At 50.0% G+C, this 26,238-nt stretch overlaps 1 protein-coding gene across 23 annotated transcripts in view; it reads right to left on the reverse strand.

The window, feature by feature from the left end:
* DTX2 (deltex E3 ubiquitin ligase 2) overlaps positions 1-20,969 on the reverse strand; it is a 35,628-nt gene extending 14,659 nt beyond the window's left edge. For 2 of the 23 annotated variants that reach the window (XM_086859862.1, XM_086859847.1), the window contains exons 1-6: positions 19,809-19,895; positions 19,260-19,352; positions 17,294-17,563; positions 14,727-15,110; positions 9,839-10,424; positions 1,702-1,760 (exon numbers count right to left, since the gene is read on the reverse strand). In XM_086859862.1, the coding sequence (XP_086715988.1) occupies positions 1,702-1,760; positions 9,839-10,424; positions 14,727-15,033 (952 nt within the window). In that variant the 5' untranslated portion in view covers positions 15,034-15,110; positions 17,294-17,563; positions 19,260-19,352; positions 19,809-19,895. Of the gene's footprint in view, positions 1-1,701; positions 1,761-9,838; positions 10,425-14,726; positions 15,111-17,076; positions 18,379-19,147; positions 19,353-19,450; positions 19,686-19,714 lie in introns of those variants that run through there. The other 21 variants (XM_086859855.1, XM_086859843.1, XM_086859853.1 and 18 more) reach the window with 18 other exon arrangements.
* Positions 20,970-26,238: the final 5,269 nt, after the last annotated feature.

The raw sequence follows: 26,238 nt of genomic DNA on the forward strand, positions 1-26,238 counted from the left end.
GCCTTAAGCTGGCTGCCTCAGGGAGAGGTGAAGAGTATTAAAATGAGGAATTATCCCTTCTTTTACACCCCCAGACTGCAACAACAGAGATACCAATTACAATTTTAACCATTTTATTGTATTAAATGGTGGCAAATTGCTTATTCTATTGGGATTTTCTACAGCCTTTTCTACCTAAACGTGGCACCACAAGGCATAAACTGACTGCACATATTCACCTCCTTACACTGAGAATCACAGATAACATTAACACAGCCTGGATTCATCAGTGCTCTTCAGCTCTGTGCTTTATTTACCTTTATGTGATTAAGTACCTAATTACATAGTGCTAACAGCCAGGGCATGAAAGGCAGAGCTGTTATAAGCAAGGGGAGTTCTGCACAGGTAACCCACCTTGACAAGGCCTGAGCTTGACTTTACATCTTGTTTCCACAGTGATTTGCTAAGGAGAAGACAGATGGGCTGCATGCTGTCAAAGGACACCTGTGTTAGTGTTCATGCAGTGCCAGTTTGGCTACAGACATGTGCAAGGCAGTTTTCATGATGCTAACATTAGATGAAGGGAAACATCAATCCTGGGGACCCTTTTCAGCCAGGGTAAAACCTGGCACTCAAGAAGAGACCAAACACCTTTTTCTGGAATAAGGTGGGAGCCACTGTCTTGAAAACAAGAATGTAACTGTCTCTGCTCACTCAGGAGCTAAGTTTTATGTCCCAGGAGTTAATAACCTCAAGAGACCATGCATGGACAAGACACAGAGGAAGGAGAGGGTTAACAGACATTCTGTAGTGTTTAAAACAGAGAAAACTCCAGAAAATACCAGATGTTTAGCACTCTTCTACCAGGTAATGAAGTTTGAGAGCACAGCTGGTACCAGTACAGAGATCTCAGCTCTGGGCAGAGCACCCAAATCCCCCAGTGGCACCACACCAGGGTCAGTGGTTTGGCACTGGCTGAGTCAAAACACAGCAAAGGTGCCACTGGCTTTTGGCACAGCAACACCTCCACAGGAGCTGGACAGCACAAACTATCATTTTCAAGGCAATGCCATTTCAACTTTAACAGGCAAATCTACTCTGAAAAGAGAATTGAAAGCTGGTACTTTCATCCCTCCCAGACATATTCCTCAGTATATTTAGTATTGTGTTCACAGGTTTGGATAACAAGCAAACCCGTGTTCTGCTGCACCAGGAGACAATGTCTGATTCAACTTCTGTATCCCCTTTCCCAAGACAAGGCATCACAACCCTCTTTAAGCTAAAGACCACCTGGGCTTTTTTATTAAAACCACATTGTAAAAAATCATATTAAAAACCACACAAAAATCTCACACCACTCCTCTCCTTTGACTTTCAAAAAAGCAGAAAATAGCAGCTAGCACTGAGCTTGATTCACATGCCCTTTCCTTTGCTACTTGCTCATCCACATGTACAGAAGAAGATAAATAGCCATGCCTCAAATAATCCCACTTATTTTGAAAGACTCAGGATGAGAAAAAACAGTTAATAAGGTTTATCCATCCCATTCTCCCCCAAATCAGCCCTCTTTGCTTTTCTGAAAAGTCTTTGGATCTAAAACACCAGCAACAATTCTAACTCTTACCAAAAATCAAAATTGGAAAGTGTGTGCTACAAGAAAGGCAAACCTCTCATTCACCTAATCCTAAGAACTGAGCAAATAAAGCACAGGGGAGCTCTTACCTGCCAGGGCCTGGCTCACCCTGCTGGGTTTGGGCATCTTGACAGGCAGGGCCTGGGTACTGGGGAGAAAAAAAAAATAGACAACTTTAACAGCAAGGATCAGAGACACTCAATAATGCACTGCTCCCTCCTAAAGCCCAGGGCCCTGGATATATTAACAGGGATTATTTGCTCAGATGAGCCCCAGCTGGGACCCTGACCCAGGCACCCTTCTCCCATTGGGCCAGCAGCTGTACTTGCCAGAGCTCTCTCCTAGATTTACTTACCTGCAAAGTCCTTAGAGCTATGCTGCATGTATCTGCTTCCAGCCCCATCTTCTCCTAACTCATCCATTCCTCCTGCTGGACCCTGCTCTGATCTGGTGATACATCCCTGCTCTTGCCAATCCCCCACAGAGCTTCCTGTGAGCAGCCAACCTGCACTACACATCCAAGGGGGATGTGGGGATGAGGGAGGAAAGGCTGAAAGAGACCTGGAAGAGCTTGGCCCCCATTTTCATCTGGGAATCAGGAGAATTTGGACACCAAACATGCCTTTCAGCTTCCTCACCTACTTGTTTTGGCAGTGCTGGCAGCTGTATTTTAGTTTTGGGATACATGGGCAGCCAGGGTTATACCATTAGCTGGCAGCAGGAATTAGGAAAGGGGAGCAGCAGCATCAACATTGATGGGGGGTCACTAGAGAAGAAAGGAAGCTGGATCCACATTAGCAGAACAGGAACACTTGAAATCCAAATGCTGGCACTGAGAAGCTATCCATGGACTTTGTCTCAGGTGCCCCACATGCCTGAGATGGATGAGGCTCATGCACCCCAGCAGCAGTTAATACATTCAAACAACAATCTCCAAGGATTCCCCAAAAATTACACAAACCTGGCCAGCTGCTTAGGAATTCAGAGACTAAGGAGGTCAAGAGCCCAGATCTCATCCACTATTTAGGGGAAACCTTCTTCTGTCCAGCTGGGATGCAAGAGCTGCCCTGCCCAAAAAGGTACCACAGAGGTCTCTCCTTTAAGTCTTGCTAAAATATTTGTTCACATTTCCATGACAATGACCAGGGCTGAACAGATTTTTGAGTGACACATGGCTGTTTTCCACCCCACCTCTCCTACCTGTCACAGTTTGGAATAAGTTCCCACGTGTGTTGCACTCTGAAGAACACTGGGCAGGACAGAGGGCTTGGTGCAGCTCTGGCAGCCTGGCCAAGTGAGATCAGCACCCCCAGACCCTTATAAAGCTCTCCAGATCACAGAGGTTTCCCTCCTGCCTCTTTCAAAGGCTGTGCTTTCCCTTCTGCTGCCCCAAATTTTGCAATGCCTTCAAATGATGCAACAGACTGTTCTGAATACAATTCAAACCCACCAAACACAGGGGAAATCTTCCCCGTGATTTCAAAGAGCTCTAAATCAGATGTCTTTATGACTCTCTTTCTTTCCTGATTCACCCTCTTCGTCACAGCTCTTTCTCAGGTATTTCTAAACTTCTTTATCTCATCCTTTTGCTTCACTTCTGCCCTTATGTTCCTCTTCAGAAGATGGCAAGGAGCAGGACTCCTTGTTCTCCATCTGCAGACATGAAGGATAGTTGAGGACCAGGAACTTGAGAGAACTGCTCCCAAAAAAATCAGAGACATTGGACCTTCCCTCATTTCCTCCTGAGAAGCCAAGAAGACACCACTGAGCCCAGGCACCCCCTCCACCCCAGCCTGTCATTGATACAGAACTGTTTGTGTTTTGTTGTCATACCCTGAGATGAAGCAGCATCTTGGGTGCTATCACTTCTCCACGGAAGGTTAAAATAAAACAAAGCACAAAGCTGAACCTACTGCTGTGCCAAGAAAACAGGTGGGGGCAGAGAATCCTTCCAACAGGCTGGAGCACAGGGTCATTACACCTGAGGCTGGAGAAAGCAAACCCAGAGCTGCCCTGGGAAGGAGATCACTGGTAACCCTGCTTTGAAAAGATGGCAGAGAAATCCTTCACTCTCCTAATTGTGAGACTCAAATCCAAGTCATCCATGAGTTGGAGCTTGTATGAAGTTGTCCCGGTTTCAGCTGGGATGGAGTTAATTTCCTTCCTGGTAGCTGGTACAGTGCTATGGTTTGGATTTAGGATGAGAATAATGCTGATAACACAGAGATGTTTTAGTTGTTGCTGAGCAGTGTTTACACTAAGTGAGGCCTCTTCTGCTCCTCACCCCACTCCAGCAGTGAGGAGAGGCTGGGGGCACAAGAAGCTGGGAGGAGACACAGCTGGGACAGCTGACCCCAAGTGACCCAAGGAATACACCAAAACACAGGATGCCATAATCAGTAGCAAAACCAGGGGGGAAAGTGAGTGGGGGCTGCTGCTTGAGAATGGCTGGGCATTGGTCAGTGGGTCTGAGCAATTGCTTAGTGCATCACTTGTTTTGTACATTTTAATTATCATCAGCATTACTACTTTCCTTCCCGTCTCTGTCCTGTTAAACTGTCTTTATTTTAACCCACAATTTTTACTTCTTTTTCTTCCAATTCTCTCCTCCATTCCCCTGGGGGAGGATGGAGTGAGTTGAGGGGCTGTGTGGTGATTAATTGTCTGCTGGGTTAAACCACAACAGAAGTGAGAAGAGCCCTTGAGATCTGCAGAGGGAAACAGATAACACTTGATGCATTTGCAAGCAATCAAGTTTGGGAAGCTGTGAGTGCACTGCAGATAAATTACCATCCATGAGCCAGGAAACAGTCACTGATCAGCTGCACTCCTGGTTTAAAGGCAAAGTGTGTCAGCTTTGGCTGCTGGAGGCTTTGAACCAACTGATGTGATGATGGAGAAACCAAATACTTCTTATTTCAATAAATACACACATTCATTAGCAGCTCTTAGCTAACAGTGCTGTGGGACGTGCTGACCCATCCACTCTGCACCGTGGGAGCAGGGCTGCCACACTCCCTGAGCTCTGTTACAACTGCAGAAAGCCCAAAGGCTGATGAAATCAAGGGAAATCCACACTGCTCTGAGGTACCACAACACTGCCCAGGCAGGTCTGCAGCCACAGTGTGTGGGAGGAAGTACTGCTGTGCCAAGAAAGGTGAGGAAATGCTACTCAGAGCCTACCCTGGGTCTGAAGTGGGGGTTTGGGGGGAGGAAGGGGATGAGGGAGCAAGGAAGGATATTGTTATTGTAGTGTAACGTGGACTGTGCATCCAATAATGGAACAGCACAAGCTCAAGATATTCCAGCACTGCCATACCAGTGCTGGCTTCTGGGGAGAGGTCCTGCTCATTTATTGAAAACAGCTCAGTCAGGAGAAAAAACGATGTTTTGAATGAGGGAGATCCGGGCAGCACCAGTGCAAGAGCAAGCACTGCACTGTGGAGAGATGAGAAGGATCTGCCAAGACACCTGCTCCTGCTACCCATGAAGATTTCTTACCAGGCAGTGCCTTTGACTCCTGGCCAAGTGCTCTCACAGGTGCTTGCAACACCTGAAAGCCAACGCCTGAATTCTCTGAATTTGTCCTGGTATCAGTTCCTCCTTCCTGGTCCTATTTTGTCTTGCTGTTTGCCACAGCTCCTGCTCTCCCACTGCTCTGTGTGCTGGATGCTCCTGAGTGTAACTGGGATCACCAGATTGTGAATAAAAGGATGCAAAATAAGACAATGTTCTTGGAGATTCAGCAAGAAGATCCTGGTAAGATTTCCCACCACAGATTCCCAGGCAGTCTGCTACAGGAGGCAGACAGGGCAGACTGAGATTTCAGCATGACAAACCCACTTGCTTCTCCAGAATTTCAAGAATCTGCAACACCAGTGAGACAGCAAAGCACAGGTCCAGCAAGGAACTGTGTCAACAGCTTGGAATCCAGGGCTGCTACCACTTCAAACACTGGATGGCCAGGTTGGAGCCATCACCTGAGCCACACATGAACAATATCCCAACAGAGCAGAACTGGGGAAGCCTGTAGGAACTCATCCTCTCCACCTGATACAGCCCTTTCTTCCTTCCTCTCCCCTGGCCAAAACCAGCAGGCCACAGATCTCTGTATCATGGCATTTTTGTAGAACTCTGGGCAACAGCCAACACTTCTCCTCACAGATCAGGGCAGTGTCCAGCCCTGCTTCACACAAAGAGCTACCACGACACCTTAAGGTCCAAACCCCTTCCCAGGGCTCACTGAGTGTGGGTGACATTAATGACTCCACCTGGTGGTAGCACCATGCTGGCTAAAAGGGCAAGTGACAGTGGGCACAGTGGAACCAGCGCCAGGAGAGCTCCTCACCACCCAGAGGAGCTTGTGGGAATGCCTATGGACAAAGCTGAAGGATACAAAGGTGGAGAGAAAAAAGGAAAGGCCCTGGTTAGGGTACTCCTTGATCCTAAAGCACTGACTGTGTGCTGTTCCCCATAGGAAATTCGGGGTCCAGAGCTCTCTTAAGAACACTCCAGTTCTGTCAGCATCCTTTCCTAGCTGCCAAGACCCCTGTTCCCCCTGATTTTATACAAAATCCTGCCCCCATGAGCTGCCTGCCTTATATCTAGGCACAACCCAGACCAGCAGCCAAAGCCACATAAGCTCAGAGAAGCCTGCAGAGCTACTGTAGGGATTTGCCTGGCTGGGACACTAATTAATATCCCTCAGAAGATTGCTTCCTGCAGCTTTACTTGCTCATATTACAAGTAGGGCACTCCTTACTGTGCTTCAGGAGTGCCTCGCTCTGTAATTAGACAGCACAGTGCAGGGAACAGGGGAGCTCTTGCCCTAGGGAATTGATGCTTTCCCATGTGGAGTGGGAAGGATTTGCCAGGAGGTGGCTGGGATCCTGGTTAACAGTGCTGAGATAAGGACACAACCCTTGCCATGGCACACTCCATGTGCAGATTCCAGTGCTGTCCATGAGGGAGGCCAGATTCATTAACTGTGTTTCATCCACGATAGGAATGAAGCAAAGAAGAAAGAAGCAAAATAACTTGCCCACATGCATGTAATTCATTAGCAGCACAGCCAAGAATATTAGCATATAGTTAAGCCTTGGCACTCCTCTCTGGGTTTTCAAGTGGCTTTGACCCTCTTGAGAGCAGGAGGAAATTAAAGTGTATTTGGCAGTGCAGAGCTCCGCCTGCTCTCACACCAGCATCTGCCCTCCAGCAAGCAGGAAATACATTTAATCACCCTCAGTGGCACAGCAGCCCGGGCATGCCTGTTCTGGGGGCTACCCCTGCCTGCCTGCCAGCTAGAAATAACAGTTACAGCCACACAGAGAGTCAAGCAGCTCTCCAGGGTGAACTGCACCTCCTTCTCAGCCCTGCAGGAGAGAGCTGCTGCCATTTTTAGCTGTGTTTCCGAAAGAGACTGGGTGTAAATAACTGCACTGCCTTTCGGTCTCTCCCAATGAGTTTTTGAGCCCTTCTGCCAGTTGCAGCTCAGCCACCTCTTCAAGTTTTGTGGAGATCAGTGGTTCTGTAAAAGCAAGTAATCTGTCAGGGCTGCTTTGGAGCTAAAGCTTGTAGGGTGAACACAACACAACCTTTAGCAGACACCAGAGGATTCACCGTGGCCCAGTGCTTCCTTCCCTCGGGTCTCTGAGCATGGGCCAGGACAGGAATTGCACATCACAGCTAAGAGAGCACAGAGAGAAACCCATGGCAGGATAATTAATACAGGATAATTAGCCAAAATGGTTAGACTGTTGGGTGATGCAGGGCATTGACTGCAAGGGAAGGGGAACTAACCACCATATGTCTGAGGAGGGAAGACAGGGAGCCTAGTGGATAAAATAACCCAGGAATGCTTGGGGCTTAGGAATTAAATGAAACACATTGTTAGAGTTTGCTACTCAGGTTTCCCCTAATTCACAGAAATTAAAGGATTTTCTGCTGGAACATGGGTTTCATGAGTTCAAGACTGTAACTCCAACCAGGAGCAATTACACCCACCCAGTGGCTCTGAACCCCAGCACAGGGCTGATGGGGAAAAGCCATCCCGAGCTGTCAGCTAGGGATGAAAAAGTCCCTTCACATATGGCATGCTGCTGGAAGGCAGAGATTGCCCCCGTGTGCATTTGTTATTCTGGCAGGGATAAAGAAGTGACCCCGGCACAAATAATCCCAAAGGAGTGGAGATCACACCCAAGGGAACAGACAGCAGTGGCCAGGGGAGTGGGGCTCACTGGGGGGTGGGTTTTACACAAGTCTCACAGCACTCACACACTCCCAGGTATCCAAAGAGCTGCTACCTGCCCTGTGTGGCATGTCCTGCTGTCCCCTGCATAGATTTAACTGTACAATCCCTTTGCATCCCCCAGAAAGGCTGGATTGCCTAGGGATGATTGCCAGTACACCCCCTCCACAACACAAACAGATGAGCTGTAAAACCAGTTCAAACAGCCTGACCTCAACCAGCCATGGGCACCTCCTGGCTTTCCCTGACCATCCCTCTCCTCCCAGTGAGCACTGCCTGGGCCATAGGCTCAGTTCCTGGTCAGAAGCCCGTGGCAACCCTCTCCAAGCACCTCTTTCCCATCCTCCCCTCCTTTCAGGACAGCCTGTCCCCCCAACTAGGCAGCACACAAGGTACCCAGAGCCTGATGGGCTCCAGACAAGCTTATGGAACAACCTGCAGCACTTGGCTCTTCCTTTTCCAACTCCCCACCCTGAGTCACTTTGCAAATCCTTTGGGAAAGGATGGGGATTTCAAGCAGCCCAGTGGCCCCACGCACCCACCAGCAACTCCTGTGAGAAGGGGAATTTGGCAGCTTCTTCAGGAGACAGCAAGAGCCTTACTGGGGGCTCTTGTAGGCAGTGCTGAGGTCTGATTTTCAGCCCTACTCGGTAACCGGAACAGAGAAGCACTGTGGATGCTTAAGGCAACACAAAAAAGTCACCAGGTGTTTAAAAAGCACCCAAAAAAAGACCATGAGAAAGAAGAACAGGATGTGAGAAGTCATTTCACTCAGATGACCCTGAAGAGGGAAAGTCCTGATACAATACTAAGAAAAACATCTCAAGATTCACTATCTTGTTTAAAACACAAATGAGATTCAAAACAAACCTCAAACCCCCGTGCCTTGTGCAATTAGCAGAATGTGCTTCCAACACTGCTAGATCTCTTATCTCTTACCTACTTGGACAGGTAAATCAGCTCTGGCAAGTTTCCCTGCAGCTTCTCCGGGGTTCAACAGCTGGATTATTCCCAGTGAAGTGAGTAAGGCTCTGCCATTTCCAGCCATTCACAAACAGAGGGAGCAGTCAGCCAGCCCTTGCTGGGTCACACTTGGTGCCAGCACTGCTACAGACAGGCCACACACACCTCTGCCAGCAAGAGCTTGAGCACAGGAAGAGTTAAGATCCTGAAACTGGAATAACCAACTGTGGCTTGCCCCAGCAGCCCATGCCATGGAGAGGAGCCGGGCTGTCAGACCACAGTCTTCTGCTTTTCACTGAGCTGCCAGCAACCAAAATGCCTGAAGAGAAGTGAAGCTTTTCCTCCCCCACTAGTAAGGTGCAAACACAGCTCTCCTTCAGCTCTAGCTGATGGGACCTGAAATCCTGGGCTGGGAGATGCCCACTGGTTCCAGCCCTGTCAGAGAGGAGCCACAGTGAAAATGGATTCAGTGGTACCTCTGCTCTTCATCACCACTTAGCCTGAAAAATAGCCTGGACAGCTGATTTTGACAGAGAGTTCATGAGGTCTCAGCCACATGCAATGAGTTCTGTGGTCCCTCCTTGCAGGGGAAGAGCTTAGGACTCAAAGCAGTGCTCTACTCTACTGCCTAATTTGAATTAAATAAGTGTGTTTAAAAGTCCCTTTTCCTTCACTGAGTCTCTCTCCAAGCTGCTTTTTAACCTAACCCAAAACACCACTGCTCACTATTAATTTTCTCAAACCTTCAGAATTTCAACCTGAGTGAATTGCCCAGTGGTTCAGGGAGACTGGTAGACAGGGACTATATTTCAAATGGGGAAAAAAAAAAAGGTAGAAAATAGAGGGGAAGTCTTTTCATCCACTGCACTGGATACACAGGCACAAATTTCTTTCTCCTAGGGAGAACACCTTTGTAAAATCTTCTGGGACAGAGAGGCTCCTGGATAATGCAGACCCGAGCACAGCAGATCTCTTGGATTCACATATGGTATTTAAAGGTGAATTAGGATCTGTACCTGACTCCATTAGATGCTGTCAGTGCTGCACTGAGGCTCCCAGTTTGAGCCAAAACCAAGGGGTTCTGTGCACTGAGTCTTGGTGTTGACCTTGCTCCAGTCAAAGTGGGTTTGTTATAGGGCACGTAGCCAACGTTGGAAGAACTTACAGACGCAGTCCTGCCAGGAGCCTGATGAGTAGTGGAAGAGTTGGGAAAGTTTGTCATGGAGTGACGGTAGCGTGTGGTGATGGGACCAGTCCCGCTGTTTGGCCAGCACTGCTGGCAAGAACATCCCACCCCTGTGTGAAGGGGTGTGGCAGAGGTCGTCACCGGGTACGGGGCGTCCAAACGCCTCTGAACGCTGCGGCGGAACCTCGTGGTCTTGTTGGTCTGGACTTGAGCCACAAAGTCAACCTCATAGTTGTAGCCCAAGGGCCCGAGATCCACTCGCTGGTGGTTGGTGGCACGGGCCTGCTCCAGGAACACGCAGATGTTCATCTCGTACGGGGACCACCCGCCCTCGTCGTTCTGCCACTCCCAGACGATGCCCTGCCCAGCAGCTGAGTCCCCTGGGAAGACGTGCCTGCGGACAGCCCGCATCGTCCCTGTGGGGGAGAGGAGGGGAGAATAAATACAACAATTCAGGGAGAAGAGAATTAAGAGGGACGTTGTCCCAGGGATTTGTTTCTGCACAGATCCGTGCAGGCTTTTTTCATTCTTCCTCAAGAGGGGCACTAAAAGACCTTCTCTTCCCAACAGGGCTGGGTGTGCTCATGAAGCTTAGAAAAACGCAATATCCCCGAGATCCCTGTCCCTCTGCCAAATCTGATTGTGGGCTGGCAGCAGGTTCAAAAGCTGCTAGGAGGAAGGGTGGGAAAGGAGGGAAGAAGAGAGGATGCAGACGCAGACACACCCAAGCACAAAAGCACAGTGATCACATATGCCTCCCTGACGTTAAAAGGGAAAAAAAAAGTAAAAAGAAAAAAAATAAAAAATCAGGCTGAGGCACAGATCTGGTTAAAAAAAAACCAACTCCCACAGCCTTGACAACAGAGTAACTATAGAGACAAGACACCATCGGGAAGAGCTTGGTAGGAGCACTTAAGGGGCTGAACGCCCACTTGGCTACACAAGGGTCAGGGCAATTTTGGTCTTGGGAGAGTGGGTGAAGTCCCACAAGGAGCCAGGGCAAGGACTTTGGAGAAGGACAAACTTCTCCAGGCTCCTGACTGCTGGGAGAGAGAGCAAGACTAGAGAGGGGAAGACAATGAAGTAACTTGAAAACTGGAGAGAGCAGCTGTTCAGACAAAGGGAGAGAAATGGAAGGAGACACACTGCTCTCTCAAGGCCGCTCGACAGCGACAGCTGGAGCCCGAGCCCCCTGGAAGCCTGGCTTTCCAGGATGACTTCACTCCTGGGTACTTTATCCCTTACTTCAAAAAAGCAGCAGCCTAATGAGAAGGAGGGACGCCACCCAACAGGAAAGAAGCTCTGAAACTTTTGAGAAATGGGTTCTTGCAGCAGGGTCAAAACTGCTGCTGCAGGAAAAATCCTCAGCAGCATTCTGCACAGAGAAAGAAGAGCAGCTTTTGCTGTGGGAAAAGCAAGTCTGGAGATCTAGGAAGGTGAGGGTGAACAGGGGTGCAGCGAGTTGTTACAACACAGAAGGAGTTCAAAGAAGAGCACCAGAAGAAATAAAAATAAAAATAAAATTAAATAAAGCCTCTGAAGAGGTGATGAAAGTTATGGCACTGTGCTCCAGGACCCCAGGTGAAAACTGGCATGTTTACAAGTACCCACAGCTAAAGCCTGAGGAGAACTGCCCCAGGGTATCACTGGAGACTCAGTGGGGCACAAGCAATTCAGGCAAGCTTTACACCTAACAAGCACATCCTAAGGAAGAGGGAGGACAGCCCATGTGGGCCTCCACAGTGCCAAAGTCCAACTGCTGCTGCGTACAGGCTCTGCCTGCCTGCATGCTGGCATGAGGATCATGCTGCTGCTATTGCTCCAAACACTTGTGAAAAGTGTGTTTCCTTATCTCAGCACTGCTGAAGTTCCAGAGCTGACACAAAGGCTAAGTCTCTCTTAAAGGCAGAATGTGCCAGACCAAGGAAGGCCAAGACTTGTGTTTCTGCTCCAGAGCAGCGAGCATCCTGCTTATTGCAGAGCAGGACTCTCCAGTGACACCAGCCAACACACAACATCTCATCAACACACTTAAAACACTACTAGCAGCCAGTCAAACACAACAACCTCCCCAATAGCTCAACCATGGAGCTCAGGATTCCTGTGGGACCAGACTTTCCACTGGTAGAAAGTAGCAGAACCAAGATAACGTTCCCAGCCTGGAATTGATGTCTTAGTGGAAAAGCAGACTAAATAGCCAAATGCAAACTCTGGCAATGACTGTTCCTATCCAGAAAGTCCTGCCAAACTTCAGAAACATAAACCCACAGACTCAAAAGATGGATAACTTCAGGAATAAAGCCCTGATGGGGATATAGGGGATGGGACTGGACTGGGAATGAGATGATGAGACATGCATTACATTTAGAAACGAGTGCAGGGAACCTGTTCCCAGAGAACAGGGACTACCACAGATAAGGCAAGGTATCCAGTGGGACACATGTCTGGAGATTAGCAAGGCTTCCCCTGCTCCACTGGCAGAAGCTCAGAAGCTAAAGGCAGCACAAAGAAGACTGCAGGATTTGCAAGCAACTTGTGTTTTTAACACACTCCAACAGCAGCAGAAAGAAGATTTTTTAGGAGTCAACAACAAGACCAAGGCCATGCACTTGAAAAATGTCCCCCTTCCCCCAGGCTGGCAGGGAAACTGGTATTCCTCTCCAGGGTGGGCAAACAGCTGTGGTGGGAGGACAACTCCTGCTGCTCCCCAGTACTCACTCCCAGCTAATCTGCCTTGAGCAGCAGCTGAAGCCCACAGCTAATCCTGCCCACAAGATCCCCCCGCACAGCTGTCATTCCCTGCTGCTGGGGACGCTGCTCCCGTTAACACTGGCTTCCTGTTATTCTCCCTGGCTTCCTTTGAAGAGCCTATTTATCTGTCTAATAGCTAATGAGCAGAATACAACAGCCTATTTTTTGCACTGTTTAAAGATATTTCATGGGGATGTTTCCTGCAGAGATTCTTTTCTCCAGAACATGACAAAGTTCAGCTGGCGGCTCGCTCAGAAAGGTTCACGTTTGAGGCAGTGCCTTGCAGAGAGAAAAAGCTTTGCTTAGAACTGGGCCATGGAAAGGGGATATGAGAGCTTTTCCAACAGTCACGTTGCAGAGCACACAGGTATTTATGGAGGGAGGTTCACAGCACTGGCCACTCTGATCAGCATCCCTTTGGATCAATGGGAAACACTGCAGGAGAGCTGTGGAGCAGAATCAGCCTTTTTGTTATTAACAACTCAAACTCAGATCTAGACCAAGGAAACATGAGATCATACCAGCCAATATAATTTCCAGAATTGAACTGCACTGTCTCCCAGAGATGAACAGCTCCAAAGCAGCCTGCAATGGACAATAGTCACTGCATGTTTTGAGATCTTTCACAATGGTCTAAAGAGATACAAACCCTCTAAGGACAGACAGCAGCACTTGTGGAAAGCAATGTGGGACACGTTTCACCCTCCCACAGGCTCTCTGCTCACCTTCACCAGATAGCTCAGAACTGCAGTCCAAACGTTGGAGCACTGGCTGAAACGGCCAAAGGCTGGAAGGCTCCTTCACAAGTTTGGCATGATTAGAACAGGAAAGAAACAGCTGCTGGTGCCAGCTCTGGTGGTCCGTGCTGTGCCACTCAAAGCCACAGCCTCAGCTGCCCTTCCAGATGTTTGAACAGGCCACGCTGAGCACACCTGCCACGGCATCCAGCTTAGAAAGTGCCTCACCTCACCCAGGACACCACTAAAACTCAGCCTAAGGTCGCCAAGTCAGAATAAAAACACGGATGCAGCTGTGACGACCACTCACATTCACTCCGACCACTTCCCTTTCCTGCCGGAATTGGCTGATCATGCAGTTGATTCAAAATATTGCTCATCTGCTGTTTCAACTGGCAAGAAACCAGCACATAGCCCCCTCTCTAAAAGCTTGGGATGATGCTCAACTGCATCCTGGAATGATGGGACAGACACTGTCAAAGGGGAAACTGATGGATGGAAAATTTTCCAAAGCAGCCGTTCATTCGGGGTGTGTAATTTGGGATCTCCCTGGATTTTCCAGGGATGAAGTGCATGCATTCCATCCTTGCCCCTTTTCTAAGCTCCAGCTGCTCAGCACATCTGGAGCAAAAGAGGGCAGGATTCTGAGCTGCTACTCCCAGTGACCCCAGGAGAGTGGAGAATGAAAATCAGGTCTCAGTTCTGCTATTGAGCCCATCCTGCCCTTTCTCCCTGGGAGGAAGCGAGCCAGGCTCACACAGCACAAGTGGAGGGAATATTCTGCTGCAGCGTTTTGGTGTCGTGCGGGGGCCGCAGGCACTCGCAAGCAGCTTGAGCAGGGCTGCATGCCAAGGTAAAGCAGCTGGCACTCCAGCTCCAGAGGGAGCAAGGGATTCAAGCAGGAGGGTTGGAATTGTAAAAAGGCCTTTTTTACGCAAGTGATCTTGAATGGATTGGGGGAGGGTGTTGGAGGGGGGGAGTTTCCAGCTCTGAGAGCTTTGGCTCACAGGCTGGGAGCTCCAGGGTTCCCATGATGATGCTCCTGAAGAGATCACGGTTGTCTGTCTGCATCCAGCTTCACAGATTTTTCCACACTGGGCAGCAGACAGCATCGGGAGAGCAGCAGATGTGCTCACAGAGCTGCCCAGCATGGCAGCAAACAGCAGAACTTTGCAGGGCTCTTACACACACCCAAGCACACCAGCAGAACAGGCGGGGATGCTCCCTTACCTGTGTCCTGCCGGAACTGCATCAAGCTTGGAATGTCGATGACATAGGGAGCCAAGGCAGGATCCGCGTGTCCCAAAGGGATGCTGCTGGCCAGCCCCGACCCTGAGCGCCGGCCCTTCTGCTGAGAGGCCTGGATAACCTGCTCAATGTAGCTGCAGACATTGCCTCGGTAAGGCCTCCACCTGCCAAATTCATCCTGCCATTCCCACACCGCCACTGCCGTGGAGGTGCTGCTGTGCCCCGGGGCAGAACCGGGCGGGCCGGACGGCCCGGCTGAACCGCTTCCCGCTCCCTGAGCTGCTGCCATGTTCCTCCCTGAGGTCTGGGCACGCCGTGGTTGGAAGTGGCAGCTGTGCTGGCCTTACACCATTTTCTCCTGGGGACCTGCAACAAGAAAGAAGAGAGCACAGAGGGCTGAGAATGATGTCCTGAATCCCCCCCACCCTGCATCCACATCACACAAGCTCTGACTTTCACAGAAGATGGTCACTATGGATTGAGGAGAATCCAGAGAAGCAGACTGGCCTCAAAACCCTCTGGCTGAGCGTGAGTGAAGTACCACCACTCGCTGCCAACTTCTGCTAATTGAGGGCAAACACTCTTCAGGGAGGCTCTGCTTCCTATGGTTTGTGGCACCAAACACCACCTGAGTCACCACAGTTCTGTACCAAAACATCCCTGAGCCACTGCTGATCTGTGTCAGGCAGACCTGTAAGCCTTGGCATGAGTTCAGACAGACACTCACTAGCCAGCAGTGTGCCAAGGCAAGCTGCCATTCTGCCCCTTCCCCATGCTGGGCACTGCTCCTGGCAGCATTACACTGACCACCCCAATGTGAGCTGCCAAATGCTGGCCAAACACTCATTCACAGAAATGACCGAGTTACACAAGTGATCCCCAAACTCTTCCCGCTGATCTGAGCTCCAGGGCTACACCATCAGCTCCATTCAGGCTTCTGAGCACTTAGTTTTGGCCCAGGATCAGTCCTGTGACTCCTCTGCAGCATTGCACATGCAAACAAAGCCAGAAGAAAACTCTTAATGTACAATTTGCAAATCACAGTACACATACTTCTTTAGTTGAGTGTGATCCCAGCAAAAACCAGATGGGAAGGAGTACAAGAGAACAGGAGGAACACAGGGCATAATCAACTGCCTGTGCGGAGGGCACTGATTTAGTAGGTCCTCAAGATCAAAGCACACCTTTTTCAGGTTGGAAAACAAGGAACATCTTGAAACAAGGGACAATCAGCATCAGAGACTTGAGGCCTTAAGAGATGATTTGGGGAAGAACAGAGAAAGGGTAGGAGCCCAAAGATACCAGGCAAAGACACAAAGGACAGTTAATAAATTCCAACAAGAATAGATCATCACTCTCAGCCCCCAAGGGATGTAAAAAGAGCAGATCGAAAGGCATGATGACCAAGAGACACCAGAGGTCTGATATTTGACATTCCTTGTCTGTTGTGTCATTCCAAGGAATCCTGTCCAAACCATCTGCACACACATCTGTCCAAATGCTGGACAACCACTTGGAGATCCCCACATTGGTGCTCGTGTGTAGGTGGGTTTGGCTGCGAATGAGTGAAACTCATTTTGTTTTAAAATAAATTCGCCTTCTCCCTTCTGAGGTCTCACGTCATTGATTGCTCGCTTAACTCCCAGCAGTCAGCAGGGAGCCGTGAGCTTCCTTCCAATCCAATGGAAAAGTTCAGGTCTCCCAAGAGGCAGAGCAGCAGTGGGTGGCTTCCACTGGAGGATGCCATCTGCACAGAGAATGACATCCCTGCCGGATGGGGGAAGATCCCACGCTCCGTGGAGCGTCCCATCCATCATGCCCGTGTGGCTTGATAGCTTAAAAAAGACAGAGAAGGAGAGCGAGCACAGAACAGACACACCCACACGTCTGCATTTATAAGAGGAAGACAGCAATTTCCCCAGGAATTCAGTGTAAATTAGTTTATGAGATGCTCTGAGATTTTTACACAACACCCCCAGCTCAACTGGTCTTGGTGACAAACTGCTCCAGATCACCAAGATCCTACCCCGGTCTCTGCTTTTAATCTTTTCCTTGTAATCCATTCTTGCTCAACACACCAAGGACAGTTATTTTACTGCTCAAAAACCAGCAAATTAAGACTTAAGATATCAAATCCAACACCTGCCTCTGCCACTTCTTTTTATGGCAGGTTTCACACCAACACTTTTCTACCTCAAGGACCACTGGCATTGTCCTTGCTTGACTCAGAGCAAAACCCAGGCTGTGGCATTTTCTGTCCCACCCACCTGCACTAGGTGCTCTGAACCCCAAACACAGAACCAACACCGTTTTTCCCCCCCAAAATTGTTACCAAATATTCATGTGCAGCCACAAGCAGAGAAGAGAAGAGGGAGGCTGTGAGGAGGGAGTCAGCAATTCGTTTTCCTTCCTTTCTGAAACAGCAGCAGGAAATGCAAACAAGCAAGACACCGAAGCAGAAAAGACACCAAAGCAGAAAAGCCACGTCCTTCCCAGGCCACCTCACACTCGCTGGGGTAACAGCTGGGTGACAACAGCCTGTCCCTCACCCGGGGTGGCAGCGATGCTGTGAATCCTGGACCACACGTGAAGGTACCCGGGGCTGACTGCACGTGAGTGTCGCGTGCTCCAACATCCACTTCCCCATCAGAGTGGAAAAATATTTCCTGCGCTGGGACTGCTGCTCCAAAGGAGGAGCGAGGGGCGTATTTCAGCCTCCTGCCAGTTCTTGCTGAAAGCTGCTGGAGCCAGCAGCTGTTTGCAGGGATTGGGAAGCGAGGAATGCGGGAGAGCATCAGTAAGCCAGAGTTACACAAGTCCTGGAGTTATGGAAAATGAGAAAGCAAAAGGCCTAAAGTTGCAGTTCCTGACTTCTCATGGAGAATTCAGCAGCACACAAATATTAAAAGCTGAGAAATTCAATACTGGAGCTACTTGTACAGTGTGCAGCATTACACCACAGCACAAAGGGTTTGGGAAGAGTGGGACACGGTTTGGGATGTGTTACACATCCCAACTCACATCTCTACTCAAATCCCACAGACTAGAACACTTCCCCTCAAGCGTTAAAAATACCTTGAAAAGCTGAAATTCACATCAACCCTAAAAGCTCTTATTCACCAAACAGTTGTGGCTCCAGTCAGAAATCCTCTGGGACAACCTTCCTCCAGTGAAAACAAAACCCTGGCTAATTCAAGTGCATACTTAAATATTCCAGCCAGATGCCCTTCACATTGAAGGTATTTGGCAACATGGGCTCAGAGCCTGAGTTTGGATTTGCTTGGTTGGAACTTTACACCCAGCACAACCTCAGAAACATTTGTCCACATGGCTTTAACTGGGGACTTGGACAGGAAAAAAATGGAGTGCATTTCAGATGTATTTTCCAACAGCTTCACTCCTCAAACTCCAGCAAATGGTGGTGAGAAAGCTGGAGAACAGGAATTAAAGCCTTTGAAAGCTGTGTTTAATTTTCTGTTCTACTTCCAGAAAGCAGAATTTCATTTCGCTTTAAATGCAGGATCTTAAAATTCATAGGTCTGAGATGATTTCTAAAAATGCCAACTCCTTTTTTAAGTTTCTGAACTTGAATTGCCAGCGCCGATAAAAGTTTTCACGAAATGCGAGCTTGTACCTGGAAAAGAAAAAGAGCCTGGGGAGCTGCTGGGCTGAATTAAAAATAAAAATCACCAGATTGGTAAAATAGAGACTTTTCAGCAAGTTTTTCAGAAAAGAGAGTGCCCAGGACAGATTGTTAAAACACCACTTTGAGAGACAGGACTGGGAGGGCAACAAAGATCCCATGGGAAGAGATTACACAGGGATTAGGGGAGCACATAAAGCACAGGGAGGCCACAGGGCTGCAGTAAGACATGACCCTGTGCAGGGGGCACGACTGGAGCAGCGTTATAGGTGCCCTGTGCTCTCCCCCCACCCCAACCCACCCGAACCGCACTTCTGGGCACAGCAAAACCCGATGCTACAGGGCTGGAAGCTGTTGCCAGGTAATTCATACCCAAACACACCTTTTCTTACCCAAGCACCCAGCACCGATTAGCACCAAGGAAAGAGAAAGAAGAGAGCTCGGAAGCAGAGAAGGGTCACAGTGCAGATCCATCCCAGTCCTGCCCTCTCCCAGCCTCTGCTGATCCTCACGGCACAAGGTGGCTCGGTTGACAGCCAAAACAACAGAAGAAATAAACCCGGCTGCTCCAAACCTGGACTGCTTCCATTCAAAACAAGCTTTTAAGCGAGTTCCCCTCGGAGGGGGAAAACAGAGACAGCAACTGAGCCGAACAAAGCGTTTGCCTGTCAGTTAAGCCGAGGGCTGGTTTGGGGCAAGGGTGAATAGAAAAACTGAGGCAGCGAGAGGAGGGCAGGGACACCCAGACACGGGGTCCCACCTGGACACGGGACCTCACCACACTTCGCGTCCAACCCGATTACTCCTGGGTCCTTCTGGGCACCGGGGAGGGTTATTCATTTGTGCGGAGATCGGATGTGTGGGGTGCGAACCTGGCACGATCCGGAGGGCCCCTCCAGCTCCCCAACGCCTTCGGTTCCCGGCAGGAGCTCCTGGAGCTCCGGAACAGCCAAGCCGGGTCCCACCTGGAAAAGCCGGTGGCTCGGGGCCGGCCCGGCGGGACCACCCGCCCCTCAGTGAGCTCCCCTCGGCCCCGGGGCCCTGGGCAGCCCCCGGCACCCACCGCAGCTGTCCGCTGGCTCCCACCGGCCCCCCCGGTACCACGGACACCCCCGGGCCCCACGGCTGCCGGGGAGTGTCCGGGCGGCACCGACCGCCTCCGGAGGGGCCGGGACCTGGTGCGAGGGGAACGGCGTCCGTGCCGACGGGACGCCAGGCAGGCCAAGCCCGAAGCGGCCACAACGGCCCGGGCGGTCCCTTACGAACGGCCCGGGCTGCGCGGCACCGGGGAACGGCTTGTTGGGAGTGCCCACCCGGGGGTACCCACCCCGCGAAGCGCAGTCCAGCCCGGCCCCCCATCCCGGCGCCGCTGTGCCCCGGTCCGGTCACCGCTCACCCGGCCCGGCCCCCCGGCCCCTCACCCCGAGCAGGGCCCGGCGCTGCCGCTCTCGGCCCGCGGTCACGGAACCTCCGCGCGTGCGCACGCCAGGCCGCCGGGGGGAGAGCTCGGGGGCGGGGCCAGGGGGCGGAGCCGGGGGCGGGGCCAAAGGAAAGCGAGAGACGTGATTGGTGGAGACGTGAGGGAGTGTAGCGGTGAGCGTGAGGCGGCTGGGGCCGAGTGTGCTAATGAGTGTGGTAATGAGTGTGGTAATGAGTGTGGTAATGAGTGTGGTAATGAGTGTGATAATGAGTGTACTAATGAATGTGCTAATGAGTGTGGTAATGAGTGTGCTAATGAGTGTGGTAATGAGTGTGGTAATGAGTGTGCTAATGAGTGTGGTAATGAGTGTGCTAATGAGTGTGCTAATGAGTGTGGTAATGAGTGTGCTAATGAGTGTGCTAATGAGTGTGGTAATGAGTGTGCTAATGAGTGTGCTAATGAGTGTGGTAATGAGTGTGCTAATGAGTGTGATAATGAGTGTACTAATGAATGTGCTAATGAGTGTGGTAATGAGTGTGATAATGAGTATGATAATGAGTATGATAATTAGTGTGCTAATGAGTGTGATAATGAATATGGTAATGAATATTATAATGAGCGTGCTAATGAGTGTGGTGATGAGTGTGGTGATGAGTGAATGTGTGTGGTAATGAATATGATAATGAGTATGAGTATGCTAATGAGTATGCTAATGAGTATGCTAATGAGTATGATAATGAGTATGATGAGTGTGCTAATGAGTATGATAATAAGTATGATAATTAGTGTGATAATGAGTGTGCTAATGAGTATGATAATGAGTATGATAACGAGTATGATAATGAGTATGATAATGAGTATGATGCGTGTGGTAATGAGTATGATAATGAGTGTGCTAATGAGTATGATAATGAGTATGATAATGAGTGTGCTAATGAGTATGATAATGAGTATGATAATGAGTGTGCTAATGATATGATGAGTATGATAATGAGTGTGCTAATGAGTACGATAATGAGTATGATAATGAGTATGATAATGAGTATGATGCGTGTGGTAATGAGTATGATAATGAGTGTGCTAATGATATGATGAGTATGATAATGAGTGTGCTAATGATATGATGAGTATGATAATGAGCGTGGCAATGAGTGACAGTGTGACAGTGAGTGTGTGTTGGTGGCTGTGTGTGATGGTGTATGACAGTGAGTGTACGTGTCACAGTGAGTGTGACAGGGTGTGATAACAATCAGTGTGTGTGATAGTGTCAGTGAGTGTGAGCAGATGTGGAAAAGTGATTGTTAAAAATGTCCACCGCTCCTTATCAAATAACTTTAAACCTCCCTGGACTTTACACCCAGCAGCACTGATTCACCCATGCCGTGATACACCTGTCCCAAAAGGCTTACAAAATAAAGAACATTATGTTTGGGCTCAGTAGTTACAGAAAAAAAAAATAAAAATAAACAAAAATACATAGAACCACTTTATACTGTAAGAATGGAGGGATATTATAAAACTCTTCTTCCAGGCTTAAACACGTGAGACTCATCTTTGCAGAGCCTGAATAAAGTTGGTTTTCATCCCAAAATGTACAATGCCAAGCACATAACCACGACAGCTCCAGTGAAAACCTTCTGGAGCTGCATCCCCCCCTAACTCAGCCTCGTATGCAAATGCCCATGGATTTCTCTGCCCCAGGATGGATGAGACTGTCACATACTCGAGATCAAAATACTCACAAAGTACTAATAATTGCCAGTAGTGATTGATAGCCTGCTTGTAATGTGTCTGCTTAAGCAATAAGTTTCACATTTACAACTCAGGTGCTTGGGATTCCCGTCTCCTGCGGCTGTAATTAGAAACTGGAGAGCAAAGAGGTTTTTTTTCCCCTGAAAAATAGATAGGAATGCTTCATAAAGCTGTGCTGGGAGCAGACTATGTGATCCATGTGGTTGCATGGGTGGACAGGTATTAAATATCCTGTGATCCTAAACAGGAAAATGTTTCAGGGAGGTATGAGGATGGTGAAGAAGGGTTTCCACACCTTGATGACACGGCTGGGAGACAAAGGGATGTTCCCAGTGAGGAGTCCTGGCTGGTGAGAGAGGATGGGTGAGGGCTCAGGGGTGATGCTCTGGGGCTGAAGGGTGCTTCTGATAAGGGCTGCAGGGTGGGGGAGAGCAGAGGTGAATTGGGTGCAGCTCCTGGGTGGAGGAAAGGGCTGGACAGCGGAGATAAACCAGTCAGGTGGTGGTGAGCTGTGGGAAGAGTCTTAAATTACATTGGATTTATTTAAGTTTTTATTTTTGAGCAGGAATTCATGATCTGATCTTGCATCAGCTTCCCTGGAAGGTTTTTCCAGGCACAGTGAGGTGGCTGAGGTACCTCATCTGAGCTGTACAAGTGCACTGCTGGTCCTCAGTCTCCCTTTTCTCACACCTCTATTGCTTGTACCCTATTCCAAGACGGTCCAGCAACCTGAAAGGGGCTAACAGAGCCATGGGCAACATGAATCTGGGGTCTGATGGCCAGCTGAGCCTGTCAGACCCCACTGCACAATTTCCTCCAAGTGTGAGGGTGGCTGTAAAGACCCTTGATGATCCCCAAGTCTAAAAGGTTCACCTCGGTGTCCTGCTGTCCCTAAGAACCCTGTTTCCACAGGGATGAAGACCTCACAATCCTCGCTGCCTGCAAAAATATATTTATATTTTACATTACTTTTACCTTAATGATCCTCAGATCTTAACATAGTCCCTTATGTTTTTTTTTTGGTTTGTTTCAGCTGGATCCCTTTTTTCCCATGCTGTTCTTTCCCACACCCTCTCTGCATGCTCCCCAAATCAGTATGCAAAGCACTGAGTCCCCCAACGTGGCAACTCCTCCTGTCTGATCCATCCACACACTGGGGTAACCAGCCAAATATTTGCCTCCCCCCTTCTCCTTTTCTTGCAGTGGTGCTGGAAGGCTGTTGAATTAATTTCTCTGTGGCTGCTCCCTCTCACACGATTTTGGCTCGAGGTCCTACACTAATGTCTACAAAACCTGATGCTCGAGGCTCTGTTAAATTGCCAGGCTTAGCCTGGTGCTCCAGGGAATAGCCTGGCCACTTAGGAAACCGCCTGTCCAAGCTCTGCTGGGATTGCTGCAGCACTTTGAATTCACAGCCCACTCCATTTCAGATTAATTTCCCTGAGCAGACAAACCCAAAGTGACAGGAATTAGGAAGAAATTCCTCTGCAGGCAAAGGATAATAGGTGAAATTTCGTTTCATTTTCCTCTGCAGCAGCTGCTGCTGCTTTCTGCCAGGGAGCAGTTAGACAAAGCAGGGATGGATCTGGTGTGGGCATCCCCCTCCTGCTGGGTGACCTTGCTGTCCAACCCTGGGGATGCTGAGAGGGACATGTTCCTCATCCCTGCTGGTACTGGGAGATTCCCCATGAGCTCAGCTCTGCGTGTTCCACTGCCTGCCTTCTCCGAGAAAATCACAGAATCCCGAACAGTTTATGTTGGAAAGGACCAGCCCAGGTTGTTCCAACCCCGTGCTGTGGGCAGGGACACCTTCCACCATCCCAGGTTGCTCCAAGCCCCAGCCAACCTGACCTTGGTCACTTCCAGCATCCATCTTCTCTGGGAAACCTGTTCCAGGGTCTCACCACATTCATCATAAAACACTCTTTCCTTATGTCAATCCTAAACTTAACATTCTCAGTTGAAAGCCCTGCCCCTTCTCCTGTCATCCCAACCCCGATCAAATGGCTCTCCCCATCCCTGCCTTTGCTAAATCCACCCGAGAAACTCTGGAACCGAGACTTTTGGCTTGTGTTCCTGTCTCACCTGCTCTGGCCACACTCACCTCGCCATTAGTGCTGATTAGGGGACAGAACTCATCCCGCTCTGCCTTCTGCCTGCTTTTCCCAGTTTTTTCCTCTCTCTCCCTGAACCCAAGCCTTTCCCTGCTGTCTCAAGGCTTCTCCTGCAGCTGCGTGCCATCTAGTGCACGCTCAGCCATGCGGCAGCCAGCAAGGGATCCATCCCTCCGGAGCTTTCCTGCAGCTAAACGAGCTTTTAAAGGTCCCTTCCAACCCAAGCTGTTCCATGCAGCGCCAGGCTCGGCATCTCCAATCCCACGCAGGTTCCTGCACTGGCAGGCAGCGATGTCCTCCACGTCTGTCTCGCCAGCCTGGCTGTCCCCACACAGGCCATCATTTCCCAGTCACCACTTTGGCACGGTCTGGACTCTCTGGAGTGAATCTAAAAGCACTGAGGCTGCAGCAGTCCCATCTCACAGCAGAGATGCTGCAGCAGGAGTGGGATGCATGAATTCCCCAGGGCTGGCAGAGAAGCCAGCAAATTCTGGTCCCAATGGACCAGCCATAGAAATAAACACACCTATAGAAATACCTGCATATACATATATATATATATACACACACATATATACATATACATACATATATATATATATATATATATATATATATATTTAACATATTTATGGCTGTTATCCCATAGGATCATGCTGCCAGGTGAGGTTTCACCCCCAGAGGTAACGGCAGGCAGAAGAGGGAGTTACAGACACCGAGTGCCTTTGGCGATGGAGGGGACACAGCTCCCTGTTTCCCATCCCCTGTTTCCCATCCCCTGTTTCCCATCCCCCGTTTCCCATCCCCTGTTTCCCATCCCCTGTTCCCCATCCCCTGTTTCCCATCCCCTGTTTCCATCCCGTTTCCCATCCCCTGTTTCCCATCCCCTGTTCCCATCCCCTGTTTCCCATCCCGTTTCCCATCCCCTGTTTCCCATCCCGTTTCCCATCCCCTGTTCCCCATCCCCTGTTCCCCATCCCCTGTTTCCCATCCCCTGTTCCCATCCCCTGTTTCCCATCCCCTGTTTCCCATCCCCTGTTTCCATCCCCTGTTCCCCATCCCGTTTCCCATCCCCTGTTTCCCATCCCCTGTTCCCATCCCGTTTCCCATCCCGTTTCCCATCCCCTGTTTCCCATCCCCTGTTTCCCATCCCCTGTTTCCCATCCCCTGTTTCCATCCCCTGTTCCCATCCCGTTTCCCATCCTGTTTCCCATCCCCTGTTCCCATCCCCTGTTTCCCATCCCCTGTTTCCCATCCCCTGTTTCCCATCCCCTGTTTCCCATCCCCTGTTCCCCATCCCCTGTTCCCCATCCCCTGTTTCCCATCCCCTGTTTCCCATCCCCTGTTTCCCATCCCCTGTTTCCCATCCCCTGTTTCCATCCCCTGTTTCCCATCCCCTGTTCCCCATCCCCTGTTCCCCATCCCGTTTCCCATCCCCTGTTTCCCATCCCGTTTCCCATCCCCTGTTTCCCATCCCCTGTTTCCCATCCCGTTTCCCATCCCCTGTTTCCATCCCCTGTTTCCCATCCCCCGTTTCCCATCCCCTGTTTCCATCCCCTGTTTCCCATCCCCTGTTCCCCATCCCCTGTTTCCCATCCCGTTTCCCATCCCCTGTTTCCATCCCCTGTTTCCCATCCTGTTCCCCATCCCCTGTTCCCATCCCCTGTTTCCATCCCCTGTTTCCCATCCCCTGTTTCCATCCCCTGTTTCCATCCCCTGTTTCCCATCCCCTGTTTCCATCCCCTGTTTCCCATCCCCTGTTCCCCATCCCCTGTTTCCATCCCCTGTTTCCATCCCCTGTTTCCCATCCCCTGTTCCCCATCCCCTGTTTCCATCCCCTGTTCCCCGCTGTCATTGTTCCTGCTGCTCCCCAGCCCTGGATGCCCATGGCGTGGCTCTGCTGCCCTTGGAGAGCCTCCTGTCAGCACCGTGTCCTTGTGCTGCTCCTTCTCACCCTCCTGGGGTGGTTCCTGCAGCGTTTGGGCAGGAAACAGATCAGGGAGGAACAAAGGTGATTTTGTCTGGGGAGGGGATGGGTACCTCTCCCCGAACTCCAGCTTGCTGCAGCCCAGGGTAATGCTGAGCCTCTCTGGGGGCATCCACTCTTCTTTCCTCAGCCCTGCTGCTCCTTCAGTACTTATAACCTGTCAGAAAACAACTTAAAATTAGCTCGTGGTTCCCAAATAGCGCAGAGGTGTGCTGGGAGCACAGCTCCAGCACCGAGGCGGGGTTTGATGTCAGGACAAGGAACAAAAATGGTCTTGTACTGGATTTACATCTTTCCCTTCTTCAAAGGCTGTTGGATACGGGCTGGTTTGGGGCTGAGAGCTCCCTCATTACAGGATCCCACCACTGGCCGTGCCCCGGAGCAGCAGCAGGAGCAGCAGCGAGGAGGGGAGGCTCCATCCTGCTGTAAAATGCAGCATTTTTCATCAGTGTGCCCCAAAGTGCAGCAGGAATCCCATAAATACTTGGTGATTTAGCTCAGCAATCAGCAGGGGAATCGTGCCATCCTTTACACACCAGCTAACAGCTCCAAGCAGCAACTGGTGTTCTTAGCCCTGT

This window comes from Cyanistes caeruleus, chromosome 21 (genome assembly GCF_971803275.1).
Source record: "Cyanistes caeruleus chromosome 21, bCyaCae1.hap1.1, whole genome shotgun sequence".
Lineage (NCBI taxonomy): Eukaryota > Metazoa > Chordata > Aves > Passeriformes > Paridae > Cyanistes > Cyanistes caeruleus.